The 26538-nt window shown below is 39.5% G+C and overlaps 2 protein-coding genes across 6 annotated transcripts in view; one reads left to right on the top strand and one right to left on the bottom strand.

The window, feature by feature from the left end:
- Positions 1 to 459: 459 nt before the first annotated feature.
- On the bottom strand, positions 460 to 10726 carry alpk1 (alpha-kinase 1). 3 transcript variants are annotated; one of them, XM_042400270.1, is made up of 14 exons: positions 10680 to 10726; positions 9838 to 10027; positions 9174 to 9328; positions 8849 to 9047; positions 8471 to 8530; positions 8307 to 8393; positions 8131 to 8207; positions 7919 to 8014; positions 7729 to 7833; positions 3898 to 5698; positions 3239 to 3386; positions 2992 to 3154; positions 2088 to 2274; positions 460 to 1939 (listed from the first exon to the last, which is right to left on the bottom strand). In XM_042400270.1, exons 2-14 carry the CDS (start codon positions 9950 to 9952, stop codon positions 1758 to 1760), a joined length of 3375 nt encoding a protein of 1124 aa, XP_042256204.1. In that variant the 5' UTR covers positions 9953 to 10027; positions 10680 to 10726; the 3' UTR covers positions 460 to 1757. The 3 variants fall into 3 exon arrangements, with proteins under 3 accessions (XP_042256204.1, XP_042256203.1, XP_042256206.1); XM_042400269.1 differs by having other exon boundaries at positions 9838 to 10071; positions 10680 to 10711; XM_042400272.1 differs by lacking the exon at positions 10680 to 10726 and adding an exon at positions 10589 to 10664.
- Positions 10727 to 11667: 941 nt separating this feature from the next.
- LOC121889338 (RAS guanyl-releasing protein 2-like) overlaps positions 11668 to 26538 on the top strand; it is a 40131-nt gene continuing 25260 nt past the window's right edge. For all 3 annotated transcript variants that reach the window (XM_042401218.1, XM_042401219.1, XM_042401217.1), the window contains exons 1-5: positions 11668 to 12363; positions 25333 to 25469; positions 25692 to 25794; positions 26026 to 26082; positions 26383 to 26514. In XM_042401218.1, coding sequence (XP_042257152.1) covers positions 25400 to 25469; positions 25692 to 25794; positions 26026 to 26082; positions 26383 to 26514 — 362 coding nt within the window. In that variant the 5' untranslated portion in view covers positions 11668 to 12363; positions 25333 to 25399. The remainder of the gene's footprint in view (positions 12364 to 25332; positions 25470 to 25691; positions 25795 to 26025; positions 26083 to 26382; positions 26515 to 26538) is intronic.

Below are 26538 nucleotides of genomic sequence, written 5' to 3'. Positions count from 1 at the left end.
GTTTATTTAATAACAGTATTATGCTATACATTCACAATAACAGGGTTTCTTAATTCCTGTGATTCAATATTTTATATTTCAACACTGTGCAAAACTAAGCTAAGCTTCAAATATTGCAATTGACTTGTACAGTAAATTTTGAGGTAACACACCCCAGCCAGTTTTATAAATAACAAGGACATAATCATTTTTCAATAAGTCTACTGTATGATTACTGTCCTTTATCATCAGTAATTAAGTAAAACACAGATTACATTAATCTAGGAATGTTTTCAAAATCAATTGTCAAGTGAAGTCAATTTTATTTGTATAGCCCAATATCACAAATCACAAATTTGCCTACAATCTGTACAGCAATACAACATCCTCTGTCCTTAGACCTTCCATTCAAGTAAGGTAAAACTCCCTAAAAAATCCTTTTTTAAGGAGTTTTACCTTAACCCTTTAATGGGGAAAAAATGGAAGACACCTCAGGAAGAGCAACAGAGGAGGGATCCCTCTCCCAGGAGAGACAGTCAATAGATGTTGGGTGTACAGAATAGAACACAAATTACACAAATACAGCATGGACAAACAGGATGACAAAACTATAATGGATTTATGAGGAATGTGATCAAGAGGACGCTGAGCAGTTTCCAGGTGCCGCCAAATGGAGTAGGACCTGAGCCATGTGACCTCCATCACCATGGAGACCTGGAAAGAGGACAGACTACACATGCACACAGAAAGAGAGTGACACAACAGTGTCTTACAGTGTCTTTGCTATTTTGTGATGCACCAAATTAATCCAAAAATACAATTTCTTGAATAAAAAAGGCTTTATCTTATTCATTTGCAACCTGTTTACATTTTATACACTTTTTTATATTACCAATGTTGGCATGTGTACAAGGTTACTTCTCTGTTAGTTATTGAAGTAAAAATTAGTGGAAACATTTATTTGTGTAAGTTGAATATGTGGGTGTTAACAGCAGCAATGAAAAGACTAATCTAAACAATGCTGCTGATGGAAACACATGATTTGTCAATCTGTCAGGTGATTCCTACACTGACGATCCAGTTAGACAACAATCCAGCCATGTGGAGACACTGAGAACAAATGTCAAACATGTCAGTAACAAAATAACACAAGTATTTTATATTATACAATGCAGTGGAGAGTAACTACTCAAACAGAAATACAATTTAGCTTGTGTTACAGATCACCTGTCTATAACCTCTCTACCCACAACCATCAGATATGATAATTTAAATAGCACATAAGTTTAAATATTTAGCACCACAGATAGAATTTAGTTAATCTACATTCATAATTCTCTTAAATGAAATTCAACTGGTGTCTGCATACATCGCACACCGATTTGTAAACACCAGTATTGAGCAGAAAAGATAATCCAGTTGAGAAAACTTTCACATTTTACAGCTTTAAAATGTAAAACCACACAAAGCGACCCCTATGACTATTAAACCAAAGAACAAAATTATACTGCTATGTTTTGTTTCTAAGTCTTCTAAGATTAGGTATCTGAAAAAAATCAACAACAATAATAATAATATGATACAATAAATATTTCCAATTTAAATCAGTGAGTTAATATTATTATGAAATACAGTACATTGATTCTAACAAAACAAAAGTACATTTAAGCCTAAATATGTAAACCCTTGTATCAAAGGCTCTAAGATTTGGGAACACAAACACACACATATCAAGACACTCAACACAGCAACTTTTTCTGAGGAAGAACATGTGGCTGTCAGACCACTGGACATAGTTTAAGCAGCTGGCAAATGCCATTGCACTCCGGTCCATGTTGCTCTTCCAGGAAGTACCTGATGCCCCTGTCAGCAAAGTTGGAGGGGCCTTTGGGGATCTTGGTGGAGTGGATCTGGGGGTCAGTGAGGTAGGTCAGCCCTTTGCCATTGGCTGTCACCCACCCTGTGGAGAAAAGGAAAATGATGCTCACACCTATGAACAAACTCATATAGATATATACTTTCAGGTAGAAAGGAGTGCCACCTTCCCTAAATGACAAGAATGCACCATAGGTCTGTGGTGGTTATAGTGATCAGTTATACACACGCACCTTGCAGGTCTACAACAACTTCCTGGCAGTCAGAGAACAAGTAGGTGAAGTGTCCAAAGGCAAGACCATATTCTGTGGCCTGGAAACTCTTGTCCTTCTTTCCAGTGTTGTTGGTCAGTTTGACAAAGTCTCCAAGCATGAAGGGCTCAACAGTTACACATCCCACTATCTCATTCCCATTCATAATCTATTCACAGGTACAGAAAACAAGATGGGAATTAGGAAATATTTAAATCCTGTACTCATACATAACTCATTAATATTGCTGCAACACTAGAGTTATGTGTATTTGTGTAGTCTAATTTTCTTCTGTAATCCACTGACTTTATTATGTCTCTACAGATGATTAAATGTGGTGGTAGCAAGTAATCTGTCAGTGCTTAAAATAAACTATAGTACATGCAGTTAAACTATATGGTGTTTATCTTCAGGTGTGTTATCTAGGCTGAATGGTAAATTTAATTAAATTTATAGCTTGCTTTGCACTTTGCAAGTTCTTTTTTGTCTAATTCATTAAGGGGAGAGCAGAGATGATTAGGAGAATATATACCGCTAAGCTATTATTTGTATTGTAATTTCACATGTTCCCTTTTTAACAGCTCCTAGTACAATCTAGGCTAATAACCAACAGGATGTTGGCTCTAGTACTGTCACAAGACAGTAGACAGTTTTCAGCTGTGAACTGACAGCTGGAGGGTGTACTGTGGTATTAAATTTGAATCTGAACTAAAGCTGCTCCAAGGCCGCTGCAGGCAATCCTGCACTCTGCTGTCTCTGAAGTCTCTGAAGGGGTCCTATTAAAGTAGTCTTTATGAGTTAAGTAATTTTAATTTTAACATCTCCCATTTCTGCTCTCTCCAAATGAAGGAAACTTTTATGTTTTTATGTTTGGCATGTGATTCACCAATAATGCTTCAGAGGGGATGAAGAAGATCTGAGCCATGACTTCCTTGTCGTAGAGGCTCTTATTGAATTCAGTCACATAGTACTGGGCTGTCATCTGTCTTTCCACGTCTTTCAGGTGAAATTGGATCTGCTTTGGCTTCAAGTAATCTTTTCCCACATAACTAGGGATATAGATATACACACAAAGTCAGACATAAAGTTATCATGTTCAGGTTAGAGTGTGCCTTGTATGTGTAGCTGTGTACCTGCTTAACCTCTCCTCCTGGTGTAAAAACTGCACCCATATGGCAGCCCTCTGCTTGCCCTGCAGCCCCATTGGCTCTCCGATGTAAACACAGGTCTCCCTGGCTGTCCACAGGCCTGTGGCTTTGGAGAACTTTAAATGAAGGGCACCTAGCAGAGATGACGGTCAGAAATTAGCAGACAGGTACAATGAATCTGCTCTGTCCAGAAAAAATTGAGCCAGAGGAACAGCAAGACTCAGGGTGTACAGCTACACTACTGGCTCTATGAGGTGGGTATAATGTTTACCATTGTCACCATCTAGCATGTTGAACATAGAGTGTTAACATTTGCTAACTAGCACTAAACAGCAATGCCAATAGTTTTGTAGGTATTTGGTCATAAATTAAATTATTGGGAAACTTAAAATTTTGACCTGATTTGGTGCTAGAGTAAAAATCAGGGGATCAACATAGTCAGTAGGCTTCATCCTCATCCATCCATGAATGTCTGTACAATATATAATAGCAACCCATCCAGTAGTTGTTGAAATATTTCAGTCTGGACCAGTGATGGACCAACCGACCAACATTACCATCCCTAGAGCTACATTGCTAGTGTGGCTAAAAACATGTATTGACTTTGAAGACAAATTTCAACAACCATGGGAATTCAAACTTACTATAGGCCATTCTGTGTTTCTTGAGTTTGAACTGTGTCTTCTCACTGTGCAATCTCTTCAGCAGACATTCATGGCAAACTCCTGCCAGAAAGCTGTGGTAATCCTGCTGTGACAAGAAATACTCTCTCTCAGGAGCAACATCGCCAACAGTGCTGTGCTTACAGCAGCTGTAGCACAAAGGGTTCTTCCTCTGAGGGACATTCACTTCTTCTGTACAAGTGACCTCATTGCACGGGTGTCCACTTGGATTCATCTCCAGCATCTCGATTGAGCTCTCTGTGGAGGTTTCAGTGGAGGCACACTGTTCTGGGACAAATTGAGCAATGTTTGAGTGTGGGGTTGTTAAAGAGTTGTTGGTAGGTGGTTTTTCAGTAACAGAGTCATTCTGAGTGTTCACATTAAGGCTCTCCAGAGGTTGAGGCTTGGATGAGTGGTTTGTGTGCATGGGACCTGTATCACTGGTTTCAGAATCAAGTGTTTCCATGAGAAAGAAGCTCCCATCTGACTCTGTTGACTTGCTCCTTTGGCCAGTTCCTGCTTTTGCGAAGCCAGTTGCCTGAGGTTTTCTGTTTGTGGGAGAGTTAAGGTCAACTGAGATTTTCTCCCATGATGACTCAGAACTGAAACTGTCACTGAGAGAGCTGGAGGATGTTCTGAGAGTAAGTTTGGATAAGGATTGTGCTGCTCCTTCAGCTACTGAAGGTTTCAGTGACACACCAACACTATCAGTCATCCAATCATCCTCACTACCCAGTGTCTCTATTGCAGCTTCTAGCACTTCAAACTTGTCTAAATCACTGCTTGCATTAGAGGAGGAAGTGGCAAGTACTGCAGGTCTCAGGACTGTACAGGAAGTGACACTAGAGGTACAACCTTGTAAATCTCGCTTCTGGTTTTTATCAGTAAATTCTAGCATGCTGTCTGACTTGTCATCATCAACCTCAGTGGTCGGACAGCTCAGATTGCTCCCATACGCTACAATGGCGATGCTCCCTGTGTAGCCGCTGCTGCTGGGCCGAGGAGACCCTGAACTATTCAAGGAGAGGTTCTGCCATGAAGAGCCAAGGTTATCTGTGCTTCCAAGAGTGCTGCACAGATCAGACTTTTGAAGTGGATTCAAAGCAGTTGAATTTGAAACTCTCTGTTGTGGCTCCTTTCCTTTGGGTGCATCCTTTGACACTTTGCAGGCTTCAGTGCTGCAGTCAGTGTTGAGTGTACCAATGGTCGTCCCCAGTGCAGTTATACATAGCCTTGGTCCATCTATTTCCTCTTTAGCCCCCTTACAGTGTGTGTTGGTGGTCTCACACAGTGATGCATGATACTTCTGAAATCTCTGCATCACCTTTGAGAAACCTTCTAAAGTGAAATTAGCCGATCTGTCTCTGATGTTTCTGTAGCTGTCAGGGATATAAGATCCCTTGTCTGAATTAAGGAATGGCTCCACTCGCAAGAGAAGCTTGACATGGGCAATCAGACGCAGGATTTCAGCACAAAGGCTATCTTTGTCTTGGGTATCTGCATGGCAGTAATCATAAAAGTGCGATAAAGCTTTTTGGCAAGCTTGTGTTGCCTGCACCACAACCTCTGAAGGAGTGCCAAGCCATTTGTGAGTGACAGCGAGAGAATATGCAGCCTTGAGGAAGGTGTGAAGCTCCTGCCTGCTGGTGACAAGCTCGCCCTCTGCTTTGGTGAGTAGACCGATTGCAAATGCCTCTCTGGCCTGCAGGAGGAATGACTGCCTTTCAGTGGAAGGACACTCCAAGGAGAAACTGTATGATAAAAAGCAGGTTCCTTGAGTTGCCTGGAGAGAAAGAGGAGTCTATCAGAGAGAGGCTGACAAAGAATGAAAGCTGTACCTTCACAAGATATTTCAGTTGGATCTGTTCTCTCATTAGCTACCTAACTGTTGCTACTGTCACACTACCAAAGAGTTTTGAATGTATTGTTGGACATCTGCCCTGGAGGTAGTGACTTTTTTACAGTTATTTGAATCTATCATCCCCAATTCACAAATTGTGAGGCCCTCAAAGAAATTGCCAAATTAATATCATCCCATGTTAATTCTGAGGTATTTTGGGTGATTTGAATTTAGATTGGCTTTCAAAAGACTCCGCCAGACTACAAGAACTTTGCTTAGAGCTTAATCTACAGTTAATTTCTAGTCCTACACAGCCAAACAAATCAAATAATTTTAAATCAACCCTGATATGTCTTATATTAACAAACAATCCACTTAAGTTCCTCACTAGCGCAGTTTTTGCTCAAGACATCAGTGACCATTGCCCAATTAGTCAAATACTCGAAACCTCTGGTCTAACACCATAGTAAAGAAAAGGCAAAGCAAGCAAACAATTTTTTTTTTTAATGATTTGTGTCACTCTGATCTTGAAAAAACTGAAAACATTTCTGACTCTGACCTAGTTTTTAATAATTTTAACACAATTTTTAACAACGTACTTAATAAACATGTAACTTATAAAAATTTAAAACATTCACACCATTCTAATCCTTGGTTCTCCCCAAACATTTCCAAAGCTCTTATTTTCAGAGATGCTGCTTGGAAGACAGACAAAACTACCAATCATCCAACTGACGGGCAGAATTTCAGGCACCAATGACATAACTTTCTCAGACTTATTAGAAAAGCCTAATCTGACTTCTACTTGTCCTTGCTTGCAAATACCTCTGGTAACGCAAGTGAATTTTGGAAAATGATCACTTCCTTGAAAATAATTCCCCTGCCTCACTGCCCCCTTAAATCTGCTTTGAAAATCAAATCATAACAAACAAATTAAATATGTGTGATTCATGATTTCATTTCATCTGGCAATATGTTTAACAAACAGTTCACTACTACTACCTTTAGTGCTGGCTCTCCATCTGCAGGTTCTTCACCAAACTCTCACTCCACTCTGGCAATAAATTTTCTTTTATATCAGTAAGCCAAGGTGAGGTGTACAGTAAACTGGTCACTTTAAACCCTAACAAATCTAAGAGTGATACCAGACTTACTTTTAAGACTCATGTGGAACACCCATCAAGCAAACTGAGGGTCAAAATTGGATTTTTGTATAGAAACAAATCATGTTTCTGTTCTGCTAGTTGAAAGACCACTGTGCAATCCACAATCTACAAAACTGCAACAGATTATAGTATATAAGCATGCTTCTCCCTCCACCTTAAAGCCTCTTGACTCAATGTATCACAGTGTACTGTGCTTCATCACAGGAGATACATTTCTCACTCACCATTGCATCTTATATAAAAAGGTGGGATGGTCCTCCTTAACAAACAGAGGGGAGCAGCATTGTATGTTGTTTATTCGTAAGGCTTTACTCCAAAAATGCCCAATTATCTCTGCTCTCTGGTTACATTTAAATACATTCCCTTCAATATCAGGACATTTTAACATTAGCTGTGTGTCTTGTTCACACTGAACTTGGAAAAAGTGGTTTCAAATACTATGCTGTGTACAAATGGAATGAAATCCCAAAAATATGAAGGTACACTCTCTTATTTCACTTGAACATTTTAAAAGGTTGTACTTATGTACTTGCAGTCACACTTGTAATTGCTTTTCTTAATTTTGAAAAATGTATAATGTGCGTCTGTGAATTACATGTGCGTCTGTCTATGTTTAAACTGTACGTTTATTTTTGTACACAGGTCTGTCTTGAAAAACAGATCCTGATCTCAATGAGACTACCTGATTAAATAAAGGATTAAAAATAAACTGAACTTGTCTCTGTTGTGAAACTGTGACTTTATTGATTCATGTCTATTGCAGGTCACTGTGAGTGGTGCCAGAGACCGGTAAATAGAACAACTTACCACATGGGTCAACACATAGAGGGAAGTGTACTGGCTGTACACCACTGCCATTTTAGCTGCCTCGGCCGCTGAAAGAAGACGATGACTCCTGTCCCCAAGTAAAGACTGCTCCAAACAATCAGATACAAATAGACAAGAAATTATACAAAGCCAATAATATACAAAGCATTTTTATATTAGTTAGACTTACCCAATCTTTGTCTGCATTAGACTTGAAAGCATGGAAGTCTTTATCATTCATAGACACCAATATGTTGGCCAGTATACCAAGGGAAGTTCCAATGCCCTATAAAATATACAAATATGTAGAGCAAAAATTTATAACAGCATGTAAACTAGGCCATGCATGTTTACAAGCTCATGATGCCACTGAGGAAAATATTGTGGTTGTGTCTGCGCTACCTTTTTATCAGGTTGAGGTAGTGCATAGTAACCAACCAAAGAAGCCCAGATTAGCTCTGCAGCCTCCAGCCACAAGCCTGAAAGAGCCCACAAAGATAGTAGATTAGTCATAATATCAGTGTATGATGGCATCAGTAGAATTAACTATTTTTTCATTTAGGAAAATAATATCTTACCTAGCTTTTGCAAAATCATTCCACGCACTTGAACACTAACAGCCTGCACAAGAGCCCTGTCACTCTCAGAGTGGTACACCCAACAACCTGTAAATTAAAAGAAGGTTTTGCTGTTTATACAGTACAATGATCATTAAAGACAACTGAGATAGCAATGATCTTACCTGTTGCCCCACTATTGTTAATCAGACTGCTCAGTATGTATTCTGCCTTCTGCAGTTTGCCTGTGTGGAAGATGATGATTATGTTCACATTTATCCAACTCTGTATAAGCTAATCAATCATCAATACCTCTGCAATGTAAATGTGTAATAATGAAAAAGTAATGAAAGGCTTTTCACATGTAATTTCCATGTTGAATTTGCATCGATCACTATGATTTCCCAAAACAGTGATTCGGATGATATATGAAGTATTACTCATCCTTTTACTTTTGTTCAGTGCCAGTGGCTTCCCATAAGACTAAGAATAAAATAAAGTACTATCATTTCCTTTTAGAAGCAGTCCCATATGCTCAACCCCATCCCTCCACCACACTGTACCAGAGTTAAGGTAGACCCTGGCCTGTCGTATAACCAGCTGAGGGGCCACAGGGGTGTCAGGATGGCGTCTGTGGAGCAGCTTGGTGATCTTCAGCAGCCGACTGGACTCGTCTGTCCAGTAGAGGAATCGGTCCACTAAGAAGACCACCGCCAGTGCCATGTGTGCATCCTGAGCCATGATGGATGCCTTCAGAACAGCCTGGCAACACAACAAACATGTTTATTTTGTACTGGGAAAGTGCCTGTAAATTATTTTTAAATTCAGTGACACTAAAATATGCTCACATAGGAAATTATAACTACAAACTTGCTGTGTAATTATTACCAGTAGCTGAGGTAGGTGCTTGCTGATGAGGTCACTAAGGTTGGTCTTGTCATTGGCACTGACTGACTGCTTGTACTGCCACTTCTCAGGCACGAAAGGCCACTTCATCTCCATGGCCTCCTGCAGGAGAGACGCCAGCTCTGCACACAGCAGGTCTACAGGAAATAAGAGTAAGTAAGTGGGATTTCTAAAATTTAGCAAAACTGTGTACAAAGATTAATGGACCTCAAAGGCCCAAGTCTGAATAAACTTAAAACTTAACTTTAAACTTTTTTGTAGGAGGGAATAATTTGGATTAAACTACACCAGAAAAACTTTCTACATTGGGAAGGCAAATTTACTGGGTTATACTGAGTTTAGGGGGGAGATTTATGATGAACACTGTTTCAGCTTGCCCCACTGAAAAGCACTTGCTCAATAAAAGCAAATCACCTCAAATGCATGCCAACTCTGCTATGAAAATGGATTCACTGACCATTTGTTAAGCATGGCTTTGTCCCTCATTCTCAACACAAAGCATGTGTGTGAAGCTTATGTGAGCGTACAGTAATTCCACCACCAAATCTCTGATCCTCACCCAAATCCAAATCTAGGTTTCTCCCATAGAATGGTTTCGCCAAGGCCTACATGTAAATTGACTCAATAGCACCATCTTGTGTCTGACCTCTGCAGCTGCAGTAGTTCAGCCTCTCTGCCTCATTGGACTGTGTTGAGTGTTCAGCTGCTTTTGCTGCTCTGAGGCAGTCCTCCAGTAAATCCCCCACCTCCTGACTGTCCATTCTGGTAAACAGATGCCGATGTAGTTGCCTGGGATGAAAGGATTTCCTCCTTTCTTGGCCTCTTCACCCCTCTTCCTACAATAGTGATTCAAGAAGGGGAATCCCAAAGGCTGATCATACTGATGTTGAGAAAGGATTGCACAATCAGGGTCTGTTTGTAAATTTCAACATCTGAAAAATTCCACAATTAAATGAATCACACCCAAATCTCAAGTAAATTAACAAATAATTCATTTTTTTAATTAAAATCTACGTGATTTCCTATAATTTTATGGACAGTACAACTTTGTTGATGCCAATATAGGCCTACTCATGAAACAATGTCTTAGGCAATGAAGACTCGGTTTATAGTCTTAAAAGAGGTTTATAATGTGTCTGTTAACATTTGAGATTAGTGACCTACTGTACGTAAGTCAGTCTTGACCATAAAAACGCACAATATTGTGGTTGTGATTGATGACGTTGTATAGGACGCTATTTAAATAACAGATCTATAAATATACCAAACACATAATGTGCTGTAATTAATATAACAATGCAAAATCAGTCATCGAATAGATATCAACAAGAGTCATTATGGAAGTTACTGTTGTATTTGAGGACACTTTTAGAATAATGAATTGAGTTAAATAATACCTTACAAGATAAACACATTTGCTAGAAAGTCCGACATATGAAACACAGTTTTTATAATACAGATAGCCTACACTAATTCAACAGTACTAACCGTAACCCCAGGTTCTCTGCGTCTTCCTGGTAGGGCAGGACTGTGAGATGTTGCTTTCATAAGCAGTCGGAAATATCGCGATTCCAATTTCAAAGCATTTTGGCACGCCTACCCACAGACAACGAGGCAGGTCAGATTGAACCACCGGTCTGTACTGAATCTCTTACTAAGGAAGGGAAAGGGGGTTTTATAGCAACCACTTTTACATTATATAAGGTGATACAAAGGGCAGATACAGGTCTTATTTATTGAATATTGTCATTTAGGTTTCTAAAGTCCTAAAAAAGTTTCATGCTATTCTTCATGCAAACCAAGAGACAAAAAAGTTTCACAGACAGAGACACTCACAATCAAACATACTAAATACCTAAGGCAAAAAAGAAAGACAAGCAACAAGAAAAACTGTAATTTGACGGATTTTCACTTTCATGTATTCTCATGATAGAGCAAAACAGTACAGATCCAAGTGTTGTTCACTTCAACCCACTACATAGGAACATTTAGTAATCCATGATTTTGTTTCTCAAACTGCCCGTGCTTTCCTAATATCAGAGAAGAATAATCTGTTGTCAAATATTAGAAAACAAATACAGACAAGCTTGATAAGATGACATTTCATCATATAGCCAAAGTTGTTTTATGATCGCCAATCTCAAAATGTTCTGCAATAACACACACTGAAACTTTCTTACTCACTCATTCCTGCATGACCTAAATGCAACAGGTGACGTAATGAAGGGGGCAGAACTGAAGCTTATAGCAACAGGTGAAATGTATGCAAGCCACACTGTCTTTTACAAAAATACTTATTTAGTTTGAACAATTTTGATGATATAGCCTACATAATTAGAAATACCTTTTCCCCCTTCTCGTCATACCATGTAGCGTAGTGTACATTTATTATTAAATGTAGGTCTATTAATAAATAAATCCCTCATTATACCTCTGCAGTAGTCTGTCTCTTGTTTTCTGGAAATGCACAGAGCGTCTGCGTCACCCGATCAAAAGCAACACGTACACTCGAGAGAACGTTATAATTGTTTAAGTTTATGAGGGGGGTTTGAACGCAACACAGAACTAAAGCCCCGCGTGGATGCGTCTGTGTAGTTCACTGTCGGAAATTGATCTTAATTAACGAGACGCATTGATATCTCTTCGCAGCCAACGGTGTGATGAATTGTCATGGTGTGTGATGGTGCGTCGCTGCTTGTACACAACAAGCATGTGGACAGACTAGTGTTGCTGTGATACTACCAATAGGCGGGACTGTGGCTCTGCAGTGTATGATTGTAAGCTTAACAGCTGGAACGTGAGCAGAGAGCTGGCACGCGCTCCAGCTGCGACCAGATGACTGAGCTCCGCTGCTTTTGCTACACTCAAACACATCACATCCATAACTTGCTTCCGAGTGCGCCAGAGGGAGGACGTTTTTAGGGTTAATGAGCCGTAAAAATACCCGCATAGCCCATTCGGAGGCCCGTCAGCTCTTACTCCAAAGGAGCCAACTGTATCTCCTCTGATGAGTTCTTGAGGGTTTCGATCGTTAGCGCTTCTCACCGCAGGACCTGGCGTTGGCACTTTGGTGGAGCTGGTGATGTAACGCTTTTCATCTTAGAGCTCACTCCACAACTGTTGTCACTGCAGCCTCTCCACGCAGAGCATGGGACCCTTCAAACTCTACAAGGTAAGAAATGTGTTAAAACTGAAGCCACTTGAGCTCATTTGGACATTTTTACGCATGCCAGGTTTCAGATGGCGCTTAACTTTTTCGAGGAAATCTTCCGCGGCGAAATGTTACGTGCCTGTTCAAGTTCCATATTTTAGATAATGATGCGTGTATATGAGTAAGTTGTTCGCAATGTCTTGTAAAAGGGGATAGTATAAGGTCTCACACGCGTGGACTTGTCTGCTTGCACCATCAACCATAGCAATGCCTGTCACAGTATTTTTCATGTTGACTCATTTGACTTATCAATCAAGAATGTTCTGTGTGCACTTTGTGTTGGAATAAGTGCTCACAGCTGTTGTACTCTGGCTTGGAGAAGACCCGAGTTGCATTTAAACACCTGTCAAACAAACAAATGTACTTGTTGAACAGTGTCAATGTTGGTGCCATTTACAGAGCTGAGACATCAGGATGGTATCAACAGTTCATTGTTGGTTTGGCTGGTTCATGGCGCTTAGCTCATAAACTACCATATGACTTGGTGGCTTTGTAGGGCAATGAATGCAGGAATACATTTTCTATATGGCAGTTAATGGACAACAATAAACCATAATAGCTATAAAATGATCCTCAGGTCCTTAGAGCTGCAGCAGCACTGATGGTAAATGAATTCCTGCCTCATGATAATTTGAATCCATCACAAATGGAATGAAGGGGTCTGTGCATCTTCAGCAGGGAGGAGCATCAGAGGATGATGGGAGATTCCTAAAATAGATTGAGGGAGCGGCAGAGTGTTCATCCTGCTTTGACTGGCATGAGAATGATGGTAAACAAAAGTCTGTTGACATGCAAAGTTATGGCTTAACACATCTGGGTAGAGGAGGATATAGAGAGATGCTGACAATCAAGTTAAATTTTAACTTTTGACTTTTTAGCTTGCATAGCCACCCAGCAGCCCTGCTAGTAACCGATGAACACCTGTGTGGTAATGAGAATTTGCCGTGACTGGTGGGTAACACATCCCAGCTTATTGTGATTCAGTGATTCCACTTGCCTGCAGGATTAAACAAGTGAGAGGTCAGACTTACCTCGCTCACTTTATTTTCGTTCAATCAGCCCCTCATTACCTGTTCTCTTACACAGGCTGCAGCTGTCTGACTGCAGTGATTCAAGGTGATTTTCCTCTGCCGCCCTCAGAGCAGCAGGGATTAGGAGGCATCTTTGAGTGTCGAGGCCGCTGATTACTTGCTCTGCGGCATCTTTGCTGAGTTCACCCCTGCCTTATCCACACATGTTTTGTTGTCAGAGCAGTGGGATTTGACTTGTAAGCTGCAGCTGGCTGCCTGTCTGGACATTTGAAAGTCTTAGCAGCTGTAGTTCAACAGCTCATCATGTCAGGCAGAAAAGTCACTTCAGTGTTTTTCAGTGTGGCTGAACTTGCTGGAGCAGCATGTTGCTGATTAACTGCTCCTATTTTGAATATTGCACAAGCTTGCTTTGTGTGCACTTATTCATCCAGATCAGCATCTGATTCAGAGAATGCAAATGATCCAAGCCATCAACATCAGCAATCATATCTGCAGACAAATCTGACAGATCTGTCACCAAAGCACAGGTCAATAAAACTATTAGTCCAAAGTCCATTGTATCAGATGCTGGCTTTTTTTTTTTGATCTCCATTTGCCTCAAAGTAACCCATGGCCCATGTGATATAACGTAGCAAACAAGTGATCCCTCTGTAGTCTCTGTTCTACACTCACCTAATTACCTTATCAACCTTTCTCACTTTCCCCACTAGGTTGCATTCACACCAAGTATATTGGAGTGATTGATCTCAACTCTGGCAACATTGGCATTCAAATAACAGCACCTAGGCCATATGAATTTGTAAGCCTTCTTCTGAACAGTTTGTTAGGAGTGTTTTTTAAACTAATTTAAACACAGGCGAGGGGAATTTAAAGGCAAGCAGCGTAGGCAGAACTGGAATTAGATTTTGTTTGACTCCCACTAACTTGGCAGGACAACAGAAATCCTAAAACACCAAAAATAAAGGATCTAATTGTGAGTAGATGTGACATTGCTGTATGCGCAAGGGTCACATCTAATTCTGCAGTAAACACTTTCACAAATTTCAAAATTGTCAAAAGTCAGCTTTTCCAAATGGTTTAGTACAGAAAAATCAGTCATCCCATCTCCTTTTGTGTCCCTCCTGGGATGTTTCTGTTCCACTGTCACCTCCTCAACTCCCACCATGAAAGGGCACAGACCCTGTAAAATCTCAGATTGTCAATGCACTCTCCTCTCCTCACCTTTAAAGGCATGGCTGGAACGCAAAAGAGAAAGGCAGCCGCAGCAGAGAGGAAGACACGGGAGGGGAAGGTAGCTGGAAAGGGAAAGTGTCGGACCTGAAGAGCTATAAATCAAGCTTTGGCTGGAATTAAATCAAGGCGAAACACAGTAGTAGATGAGCCTGGTGGGAGAATAGATCGAAAACACACTGTGCAGACTTGGTGGTTGTATCTTGGCTAGTGGTTACTTGAGGCAGTGAATTAGCGGCGGTAGTGATTGCATGATCGTGATTAGTTAAAGCTCCAGTTGACTGGTGTAACTCTGTGCTACAGGTGTTAGGCGTGCCTCACTTTCAGAAAGGGATCTATGATCCAAAAATGACTGAGTTTAACGCTTGTGGTATCCTGCACCTGCAATCAAAAAAGTGCATTCATTTCTCCACCTTGTTTTTATACTTGCAACCCATAATCTCTCATACTCTTGATCTGAATGTGTATGATGAATGGTTTATTATGACTTCAGGAAATTCTGGGTTTTGTGGTCTGCGCAGGGATGCTAGCTGTTTTAGGGAGGAATACATAAACAGGAACTAGCCAGAGCTACCACTGTTGAAAAGACTGTTGAGGTAATGAACCTGGTTGGCTAGGCGAATGTGAAACTCACACATAACATGAAACTAGTTTCAGAATAAAGGCTGTTTCAAACCACCATATGGCTCTGAGCTCTCAACTCTGACAGGCAGGAGGAAACAAAGCAGCTGAACACTGCAAGGAACACAGTCTCTAGATGTCCTGTTTTTGTAGTTTCTGCAAACCACAGATATTTCTTAGAAAACCTGAATTTACGGACTCAGCATCACATGCTGTCTGAGCCAAACCAGAGGCTGTTTTTGGGTGCATGTTTTCCTGCAGCTACACAGCCTTACCCTCTTCTATCTGCATGGACAGTGGGCCTTTGGTGCTTCCAGGCAATGAAAATGGCATACATTTGCATTGGGAATTGCTAGCGGAAACTGCTCTGGAAAATGTAATGCATGGATTTTCAATGTGGATTATGTTATCTTTCATTGACTTTCTTTTCATGATTATTTTTAACTAACTGCAATTCTGAAGCACAAGATGAAATATTTAAGAAAAACTTTTGGATATACGCTTAATCACTTTCTTGTTGAGTTAGATGAGAATATTCATATCAATCTCATTATGTTTGTACAACAAATATAAAGCTACAGTCAGCAGCCAGTTGTAGCTTAATTTAAGGAGCAGTGTGTAGGATTTAGCGGCATCTAATGGTGAAGTTGCAGATTGCAACAGTCTGAATACCCCTCCCCTTCCCTTCCAAGCATAGAGAAGAACCTACGCTAGCTGCAAAACTCGCAGAAGGCCTTTTCTAGAGTTTAGTTTGTCTGTTCTGGGCTACTGTAGAAACATGGCGTAGGCCTCCATGGAAGGGTAAGGTAACGAAAACACGATTCTTATTTTCAGGTGATTATACACTAATTAAAACATACTCATGAATATTATATTCCATTTCTGCCAAGTCTGTTCCGCTGCCAAAATTCTACACACTGCACCTTTAAGCATAAAGGGTGGAAACAAGGGTTCAAAGGTAACAAATCTGCTAAAATAAACTAAGCTAATCTAACCATCCTAATGTGAGAGTGGTATTGATCTTTTCAACTAACTCTAGGCAAGAAAGAGAATAAACTTATCTCCCAAAACCTTTAGTTTTTGGAAGTAGAAATCATCCAGCAATTAACCACTTTTTCCATAAATCATAATGTTTTCCATAAATTTGCTATCTGGTTAATGCGTTATTCTGGCAAAGACTAATATTTCAGATAATGTCAGTAGATGGAATTTCTTAACCTGAGATGAAACATTCAGTAACAACAGGAAGTGAGATTCCTGACTTCAGCATTGCAGAAAAAGCAGAAAATGAACTCTGACCGAGGCAAGCCCTGAAATGAATAGAAAGTTGGCAGGAATTGTCCGGGTGTTCACTGTGAGGGGCGAATCCTAATGTGCCATTGCAAAAGATGATGTATCATGTTTGCTCTTTTACACAATACACCATGTGGCCTCATCTTTCACTCATCACACTGCAAGGTTTGAGAAGGAAGTAATGTGTGTGTCAGGGAGTTAACCGACAGAGAGGAAAAAACCTCGAATGGGGAGGAGATTAAAGAAATGTGAGAAAAACACGCCTTATGAGTACTCATTACACTTTAAACCCACTGCATTTGAGATTGTAACAAGATTTTTAAAATTGTGTGGACACACTCAAGCAATCATCACATGTCACACACTCACACACACACACACACACACACACAAAAATACACCCTTCCGGTATTTGTTATGAAGCAAACTTTCACATCTGGTAAAGGACAAAAGTACGAGCAGGAAGCCTCAAAACAAAGCAGTAAAAACAGTTTGACACAATGATACATTGTTGTGTTTTGTGATCATGTGTTAACATGTGTTAATGTATCTTGTATGTTTTAACGGCACATTGGGTCCGTAGCAATGCCCTTTTTGTCTCACACATTATACTTTTCATTTGAAGACAGAAAGTTGAGATATGAGATATGAGATTGTGCCAGATGTGGAACAGGATGCATGACTTTTTTTCGTTTTGGAGGACGTAATAAAACATTACACTCTGGCAGCTGCTATGTCCCACCAAGACATTGTGAAATCTACATATTTTTCTCCCTCGGTTCCTTTTGTTATTTCAAGATTTTGAAAAAGTGCTGAATGCCTCTCTTACATACATATTAGCAGAGATAGATCCCAGTTGCAGTTTTTTCTTCTTATTGTGTTTTTCATCATTACTATCCCTCCCTATTTGATCTCCCTCACTCCTCAGCCAACAACCTCTTTTCATGTTTGACTGGTCCGAAGTGAGGTAGAGTATGCTCTCTTCCTGCCTCCCAGTCTCTCTCTTTATCTCCTTCTCTCCCTTCGCTCCTCTCCTCCCTGTGCCTCAACCCCCTCCATCCCTCCCTAAGGAGCAACTGTAGCTGCTAATCTCAGTTTGCAGCCGGTGCCCCCCCACCGATGTGGCATTCTGCGTGTCCAGGGAAAAGGAAATGTTTCCCTTCCTGCTCTCAGTACCCTGCAGTCTGTAAATAGAGCCTGCCACCAGCCACTCTGTAGGCCCCTCTGGAGAACTATATCTGACCCATCATGCAACACCCTTGCTACAACTTCCTGAAAAAAACTAGGGGGTGTTGGGAAATAGATTAGGGTGGTGTGTGTATATCATGAAGAAGTGGTGTTTGTATGTAGTGCATTCTTGTACTCACAAGAACCGAAAGATAAGACAAAGCACCAAAATGAAGATTACTGGCCCTTCATTTGCCATCTGCTAGATGAAAATTAATACCATAATAATTTTAGATGTTACTTTTATGAAATATATTTTTAAAATATTTAAAAATTGTTTTCATAGCTTTTTGGCTTCTACCAGACTTTAAACTACATTTAACACTGTGTGCCACCGGGTTGAATTTGTTGAATAAAGTGTTTTGGTTTTCTTTTCTTTTAGCTGTAGCAGATGATAAAAAGATGGAATTACTATAAACGATAAGTTCACAATTTTTCAAGACTGTCCTAAACAATAGTCAGGTACCCAAATTAACATTGACATATTTTTCTTGCTGTAATCATTCCTCCTGTTCATACTGTCCATATAGAGATCCCCTCATAATGCACTTTCAATGTACGTGATGGGGGACAAAATCCACAGCCCTCCTTTCCTACAAAAATGTATTTAAAAGTTTGTCTGAAGCTAATATGAGACTTCAGCCATCCATCAAGTAGATATCTTTCAAAGTTACTATTCATAGTGCGAAATTCACTGTTTTTGTTACTATTCTCCTCAGAGCCAGTCTTGACTGATTTGGTGCCCTAGGCAGGATTTTAGCTGGCTCCCCTTTTATCACAGCCAGTTCCACCACCAGTGTTCATACACTCACACCAAAACTGCATAGCTTCATGTCTTTGAGCTTTTTATTTTAGAAACAAAAAAACACCCATAAAATAAAAACAGTATTAAAGAACTTGATGCTGGGCTTGTCTGAGGTGGAGAAGGTGGGCCAGGATTTGCAGGGGTGCAAAAATGCAAAAATCTGAAGAGAGAAGAGGAATATATGTGACCATTGGGTGTTACATTCATGAATAAAAAATCTGCTGATGGTGAAACCCAGCCAATAATAGCACCTAAGCTCCATTATAGTCTATAATATTCTAAACACAAACAGCAAGAGTAGACCGGGGGCAATCGTAACGTTTCAAATAGCAATCAGAATGAGTCAGAACCATGAAACTCATTATGCACATGGTCTGTGATGATCCCTCTCTGCCTGCCAAAGTACAAACCAATGTCTCTAACTATATCTAAATGTAGATGAAGGGAAACCCTGTTTTTTGCATGATGCTGTTTCTGTTACTTATTCATTAGAAATTGTTTTTATATTTGTATAATTCTGATTAATTATGCTGTTTTAGTTCAACTGGAATTAATGGATATTAAATTGTTCAATAGATATTAAATTGTTTTAACTTTATTTTTTTATCTATATTCTTTGAGGTTTATGGTTTATTGTGGTGGTTGTGATATTTATATGAAGGTATTATGTGTGCTGTTACAATCGCCCCTGCACATGGGGGCAGATGTAACGTTTGACTTCTGGTGTTTCAGTCAATATTGTGACTCTAACATTGCTTGTAAAAACATTTGATGATTGTTAAAAAAGTAGAACACAAATACAAGTTGCCTACATAAAAATTGTTTCCAAATAGTTGAAGAGGTTTTTGAGTAATAACATCACAACCAAAATTATTACAATTGTCCCCGGTCTCCCCTACACCTAGCATTCAAGCACAAAACATGTATTCAGTGAGGACTTCTCCCACATGATGCAGGCTGTTTGCTATACATATAAGACTAATCAATAATGAAAATGTAAAGGCTTACAACTTTTAATTACAAAAGGGGATGGAAAAAGGAAGTAGAGTCTACTTAATAGGCTATGCTATGTAGTTATGTTGTTTTGGGCTTTTTTTGTAATATTTCAAAATAATAGTATTAAAATCGTGTTAGTAAGAAATAGTAAAAGTTTAAAAGTTTGAATTTTCTTTTCTTCCCTAATTCGAGGCGCCCTGGATGGACAGCGTCCCTAGCATTCGCCTATACCGCCTATGCCACGGGCCACGTCTGATCCTTCCACTGCAGCTGAACAGGAAATCACTGTCCGTTGAGACACAAAGACAGTTTTTTTTTTTAAGAAGACTGCAACTGTGGAAGATCTCCACTTGATAAGACTCAGACCGTTGAAACCTCATATTATCTTTAGATAAACATGGTCTCAATTTTAGAAACACAAGCTCCAAATACACCAGTGCTGTGAGAAATTGGCCACTAACTAAATCAAAACATATTAAGATATTGATACAAATATTGACATGGACAGATGTGTGCAATATCACATGTAAACAATAAAAAATTAAGCAATAATTTGGACAGCAGAATTGTGTAAAACAAACCAAAGATGTCATCATGGTGGGTAAAAAGTCAGGGAATCATTAGAAAAGATTCTTTGGGGAACATGAATTTTATGGCATTCCATTGAATATCTGTTGAAATTAATTATTAATGTTAGTGTAGACCATGGGATGGACTCACTGACTGTCATACTATCACTGGAGCTTCAATGCTACCATGGATCAAAACGCTGCAGATAGAACCTCTTAACATGTTTGTGTAAGGCAGACTGAAGGTGCTTTGTGTGTGTTTTCAATGCCTTTCTAACAGCTAATTAGAATGGATAAATGCATTCACATCCTTTGGTTCACAGCCATTATCCATTAAAACATCAATCAAACTCGTTTTACCCAAATACCAATGGGGGGAAGTATAAAACTAGATCAATGGCTGTATGGGGACTGTGCATTAGCTCGGTGTATTTACTAGCATGGAAATGAGCCCTTATTGGAATATCAATAGCAGGATGGATATCATTATCTGTGTATTTGTCAGTGACTTATCATCGCTCAGTGCTAGTGTCGATTTTAAGACATGAAAAGGCTTTGGAGATTCATAGAGCCAGTCTGTTTCTCCCTAATGTGAGAGCTTGTGTTTCAAATACATGGGCCAGATGTGACCATCGAACAGGCCAGGGGGTCTGGTGTACTTAGCATGGTCTGATTTGATTTAAACAGGAAAAAGGCATGTATCCACCAAATAATTTACCTCACAGGAGAGAAGCCATATATCCACTTTAGACAGGTATTTAAGAACTCTTATAGGTAAGTATTAAATTCAAAGTGCATTTGAATGTGATGCTCTGTGCTTATGCCAGTAAATGTCAGTAAATGTGCTGAATGTGCGTGCTGTCATGTTTTCCCACTACTCATAAAACTGAAAAAGTGCACTCTTGCTCAGCCAGTTTTGGACAACTAAGCAAACAACAAGCAATCAACAGCATTGATTTGCTGAAAAAAACTGTTGATCAGCAGAAAATTAATTGATAACAATTATATCCCAAACTATTACTGGTTACAGCTTCTCAATGTGAACATTTGTATGTTATTTGTATGTTATCATTTTTTAGCATTGTGTCGGACATAACAAAGAATTTGATCTTGGCATCTTAACAGGAAACTGTTATGTGCATTTTTCAGTGTTTTTCAACATTTCATCAACTAAATGGTTCATTGATTTAGGCCTGAAGCAATTACTTGGTTAATTGATCCACACAAAATTAAGTAGCAGCTATTTTGAGGATCGATTAGTTGTTTAAGTCATTTTTTTAGAGCAAAAATCCCAAAAATTCTCAAGTTTCAGCTTCTCAAATGTGATGATTTGCTAATTTTCTTTGTCATGTGTGATTGCATATCAAACATCTCCAGGAAACTGTGACTGCCATTTTCTTTCCCTATTTTATGATATTTTAAAGAGCAAATGATTAATCAAGATGTCACTTGGCACATGAATCAATATTGAAAATGTTAATTAGTTGCAACACTATATCGATTAACCATAAAAATCAACAGACTAATGAATATGAAAGTAATCATTATTTGAGGCCTTTTCACAACACAGACAAGCTCTGGTTAATCTAATGTAGTTTCTTGCATATATACGTGCATATATACGTGCATATATAACGTTCGAAGTACATAAGTAAAAGACGCAGTATACAGTGGTTCTGAAATTCTTTGGCTTGTGACTCTTAACAAATGAGCAATGTGTGAATGTGTTACAGGCAGAATGGTGAACTGTTTTTAGGTTGTTTTTGTGGCTGTAATAGTAAGAATGAGATGGACAGCAGTGGGAAGGTGTCTGTCTGTGTCTAGCCAGAGGATGTGACATTTTCACTGCCCACTAAACCAGCAGCAGACCACTGCAGATTGTGCATGGCCAGGACTGACCAGGCACCCGTCAATTTCCCTTTATCCCCGCTGCGCTCCCCCATCCCGCCCCCTAATCTGCCTGATCGATGGCCCTGGATCGCTGTCACCTGGCAACCAAGGATGACACCAAAGCTCTCATAGTTTGTCCTACCTAACAATCAATCTACCGGTTCACGGCTAAAGAAACAGTGTCAGAAATCAGACTGCAGGGAAAATAAGGAGTTGCAAGAAAGACAAAGGGGGAGAGCTTGTTAAGGATAAATCAGTTCTGAATGCTCCTGGATGCAGAGAGAGAATTGTTCTCTGGGTCGCAACAAAGAGCTCCTGTCAGCGGGATGATGAATGGTGTATTCGACTGAATGGCATGATAGTATCATCATCAAGATGGGCACAGCCTGTGCTGCAGTGCCAGACTACACAGTTAAAAGCAGGCTCAGCCCTTGCACATGTGGCACTGAAAAACACCCCTGCCTTTACGGCCTCTGAGGGATTGATACAGTAGGTGACTGCATCTATGAGGAAAGCAGTAATGTTTTATGTGCTCATTCGCGTCTTGAGGACAGACTGTTCTGAACTGAAAGGTAAAAATGCAGAAATGAAACAGATGCCTCATTTAGTCACAGTGAAAACCGTTTCAGCTCATTTTCAGCTCAACATTAATAATGAGTCTTGTTGTGAGGCCGTAATGTTCTTCATGGCCACATTCCTTCCTATTATATTCATGAGATGTGAGCAATAGTATCTGTTCTGGGAAATTTTATACTAAGAATTTAATGCTCTTTGTGAGTCAGATGCTACAGGTCTCTGTTTTTGTTTTTTTTCCTTAGAGGTTTCACACTGTTCTTGCAACACTGCCCTATAGCTCAGACTTATTTCCTATGGTAACTTATACAACCGTCTCAGGAACTTTTATGTCTATCGATAGCAACAGTACATCGGTCTGACTGGTCAAGCAGTTTGTCCTTTCTTTACACTTAATCTCTCCATGATCTGACCACATCCATCATAACAGCACAGATTTGTAGGTCACTATTCCATACTTTGACGCTTTCTGACTCATCATTATAGTGACTTTCACTCATTCTGACTGTTAAGACTGATGATTGATGCTTTACGGTTACACTTCCTTCTCCTTTTCTATGCTTTCTTTTCCCTCCATCCCTGCAGAAATGTGTATGTATGTGTATGTGTATGTGTATGTGTGTGTGTGTGTGTGTGTGTGTGTGTGTGTGTGTGTGTGTGTGTGTGTGTGTGTGTGTGTGGCAGAGACAGTTCGTGAAGCCTGTAATTGAGTGTGTCCGCCCACCGCACTGCAGCAGAGACAGCGCAGTGGAAGGCTTTATTGTGTCAGGCACAATAGATACATACACATACTCATCACACCCTTTTTCAACAGAACCACACCATTGAAGAGCCATTAGTAGATGCAGTAGCAGGGTGTGTTGTTGTGGATTGTGTGCCCTAACTTTGTCACTCAAGCATAACCTTAGAGTTACCTTCACGCTTATCAGCAAGACAGAAATGTTCAGTGGCTTCTTTCATCTCTTATTTTGCCACCAGATTGAGCACAAACCTATTTAGAAGATATAATTAGTGTATTTTACCTCTTCAGACATAAAAAACTATCTATGATTAGAGCAAAAAATAGTTTCCCTCAGGCTATTCTTACTTTTAAAGCATACTTAGGTAAAAACATGTATTTTGCGCATGCACACTGTGTGTGTGTGTATATGTTGTGAAAGTGTGACTGGACATTAAGCTGTGGTTGCCATGGTTTCCTGTTATAAGGACCTCCTCAATCACCAAGACCCAGTTCCCTTTTTTTTTTCAAAAACAAAATAGTCTGATAGACTGAACCCAATCATACATGTCCAGGATATGCGGATATGATTTTAATGTTTAATGTGCTTTCATTGTGCTGTCTGTGTTGTCCACAGCACTGCAGCTAGTCAGAAAGGAGATAATAAGTTGTGGTTTCCTGTCCTTGTGGCCTGTGGCTTTCTATCAGTGTTTTTTAACAAGCCACATTGAGGTCAAAGCAGGCTTTATTGTCACTATTGAATTCTGACCTTAATGGTATGCTAAATTTGCATCTGTGCAACATATAACTATTCCTGTAGAAGGGCTGGAAAGTTCACAAGCAAGTATGGATGTGCAAATGTAAATTAGAGTTCAGTCGTTACAGAATTTAAAATCAATGCAGACAATGCTATTGTTTTAATTGAACTTGCTGCCAGTATTTATTTTTAAAATTTGAATATTTCAATAAGTGCAGTAAGAGGCATTCAGATGTTACTTCTGTAAAATTAGCAATAATGTGTAAAAAATACACCTTGAGCTAATTTAACTATTTTTATATGTTGTTGGGTAGTTAAACTCATGGAAAAGCATCATATTTTATAAACTGATCATTTGTTTTGTTTGTAAAATCTTAATCAGCAAAGTAAATAGTAACTGTAACTGTCAAACTAGTGTTGTTGAGTAAATAGTACAACATTTCTCTCTGAAATGTAATAAAACAGAACTATGAAGAAGAGGCATAAAATGGAAATACTCAAGAAAGTTAGACATACCTGATAATTGTACAATTGCAGTGCTAAATGTACTCAGTTACATTCTACCTCTGATTTTTACATCACATTTTAGGGTTTTTTTCTGTACTGACCAAAAACTGCACAGAAAGTTAGCATTGGTCAGTTCAGTTTCTGTTTATATATTCCTTGATTGCATAACTCCATCAGATATTTCCCAGTAAGTCAACTTCTTTTCCTATAAGTTATAACTTGGGTGTAACTTTTTACACTACTGTGTCAAAGTAAGAGAGTCAAAACAATCCTCAGCTCTACATTTCACCAAATATAAAAAGAATGCAGGGTTTAAAACTGTCTTAGCATTTTACACATCAAAAAGACATTTAAACTCTCCAATGAAAGTCACGCCAATTAAATTCAAGTAGAACAAGTTTCAGTGCAGGTTTTGCACACTGACACCTTGAATTTTTGGGTCAAGTCAAACCATCATATCAGCCAAGGGATGATATTGGCAGACAGATATACTAATTAAATTCAACAGACAGTATCAACATGTCATCATGCCAATCCTGAATCTTGTGTAATCAGTCGCTTATTATCTCTCGCTCGCACTGAGGATGCAAAATAACTGACCACACAACTATTTCAAACATGCAGCAACAGTGGCTGCAGATTTCATTTTCTCTCTCTCTCTCTGCCTCATAATTACTCTCTTTTGCTTTCCTCTTTTCTTCTTTTGTGCTTAGTGAGAGGCACGAGACACAAACCAGAGAGAGGGAAACGAGGACAGCAACAGAGAGGAAGGAGGAAACGATGGAGTCTGTATTATCGGAGCAGTCGGCCACAGTGGACGAGCTGGTGGAAGCATGCATCCAAGCCTTTGGTTTGTCATTTTAGCCATTTCATGTTTAACTTTATTCATTTATATGTTTTGGGGAAATTAAGTGAAATTTAAAAAAATGTCTTCTGTTGAAGTGTATAGTGTTGGAGATCAGGCAATGACTAACACACAGACTACCAGAATAGATACACACAGCAGGTAGCAGGTGAACATTGCAAGGTCATGTTTCCTAATGATGATTGTCATCCTGTCTCCCCGTTTCAGATGAGAAAGGCACTTTGAAGGATATTCCCTTGGTCCGCATGTTTCTCATGATGCACCCTTGGTACATCCCTTCAATTGACATGGCAAAGAAGCTCGTGCTCAAGTATCCTTCACCTTTGGTTTTTCTGTGTCTGTCTTAAAGATTTCTTTTCATGCTATTGACAGAGTCATGTTATCAGAGTCAGATCAGGTCAGATTTTAGGGCTTTCTGGTGAGAAAGGACCTTGACCTATCAACGGTCATTTTAAATGGTTCTCTTAAAATTGTCAAATCTTACTTAGATTCAAGGGGAGAAAACAGTTCCAGCAAGGTTGCACCTTGACTTTTGGATCAGATCTCAAGAGGAGAGCTGCACTGCTGAGCACCGAACAAGAATCTGCCATCTTGTCAAGTAATAAACTGTCATTCATACTTCTACCCCTATAATTTCATTTGATTTACTTGATTTGTGGGTTTTGGGGTTTCCAGTTGAATATTGACAGTAACTACATGTCATACAGAAACAGTTATATGGCAAAATGTGACTTCATAACATCATGATAACAACTAAATCAATGAATCACCTTAAGTGTTGGCAACAGTCACATTACTGTGTAGATGTAAATAAGTCTATTTTTCCTCTATTCTTGCCTTGCATTCTTGCACTGTTCATCGTCTTTCTCTCTTTTCATCCCTTTGTTCTACTTTCCAGGTACTGGATCTCAGAGTTTCCAGCAGAGTTCAATCTGAGCCCTGAGCTGGCGGATCAAATCAAAGACTTTAAAGACCTCTTGACCACCGAGGGCAACGAGAGGCAGAGTCAGCTCATTGACATTGAGAGTGTGTAAGTGAATTGGCTGCTGAACGC

The sequence above is a fragment of the Thunnus maccoyii genome, chromosome 22 (genome assembly GCF_910596095.1).
Source record: "Thunnus maccoyii chromosome 22, fThuMac1.1, whole genome shotgun sequence".
Taxonomy (NCBI): domain Eukaryota; kingdom Metazoa; phylum Chordata; class Actinopteri; order Scombriformes; family Scombridae; genus Thunnus; species Thunnus maccoyii.
The sequence above is the reverse complement of the archived record's forward strand: the minus strand, read 5'-3'. Positions and strand labels throughout refer to the sequence as shown.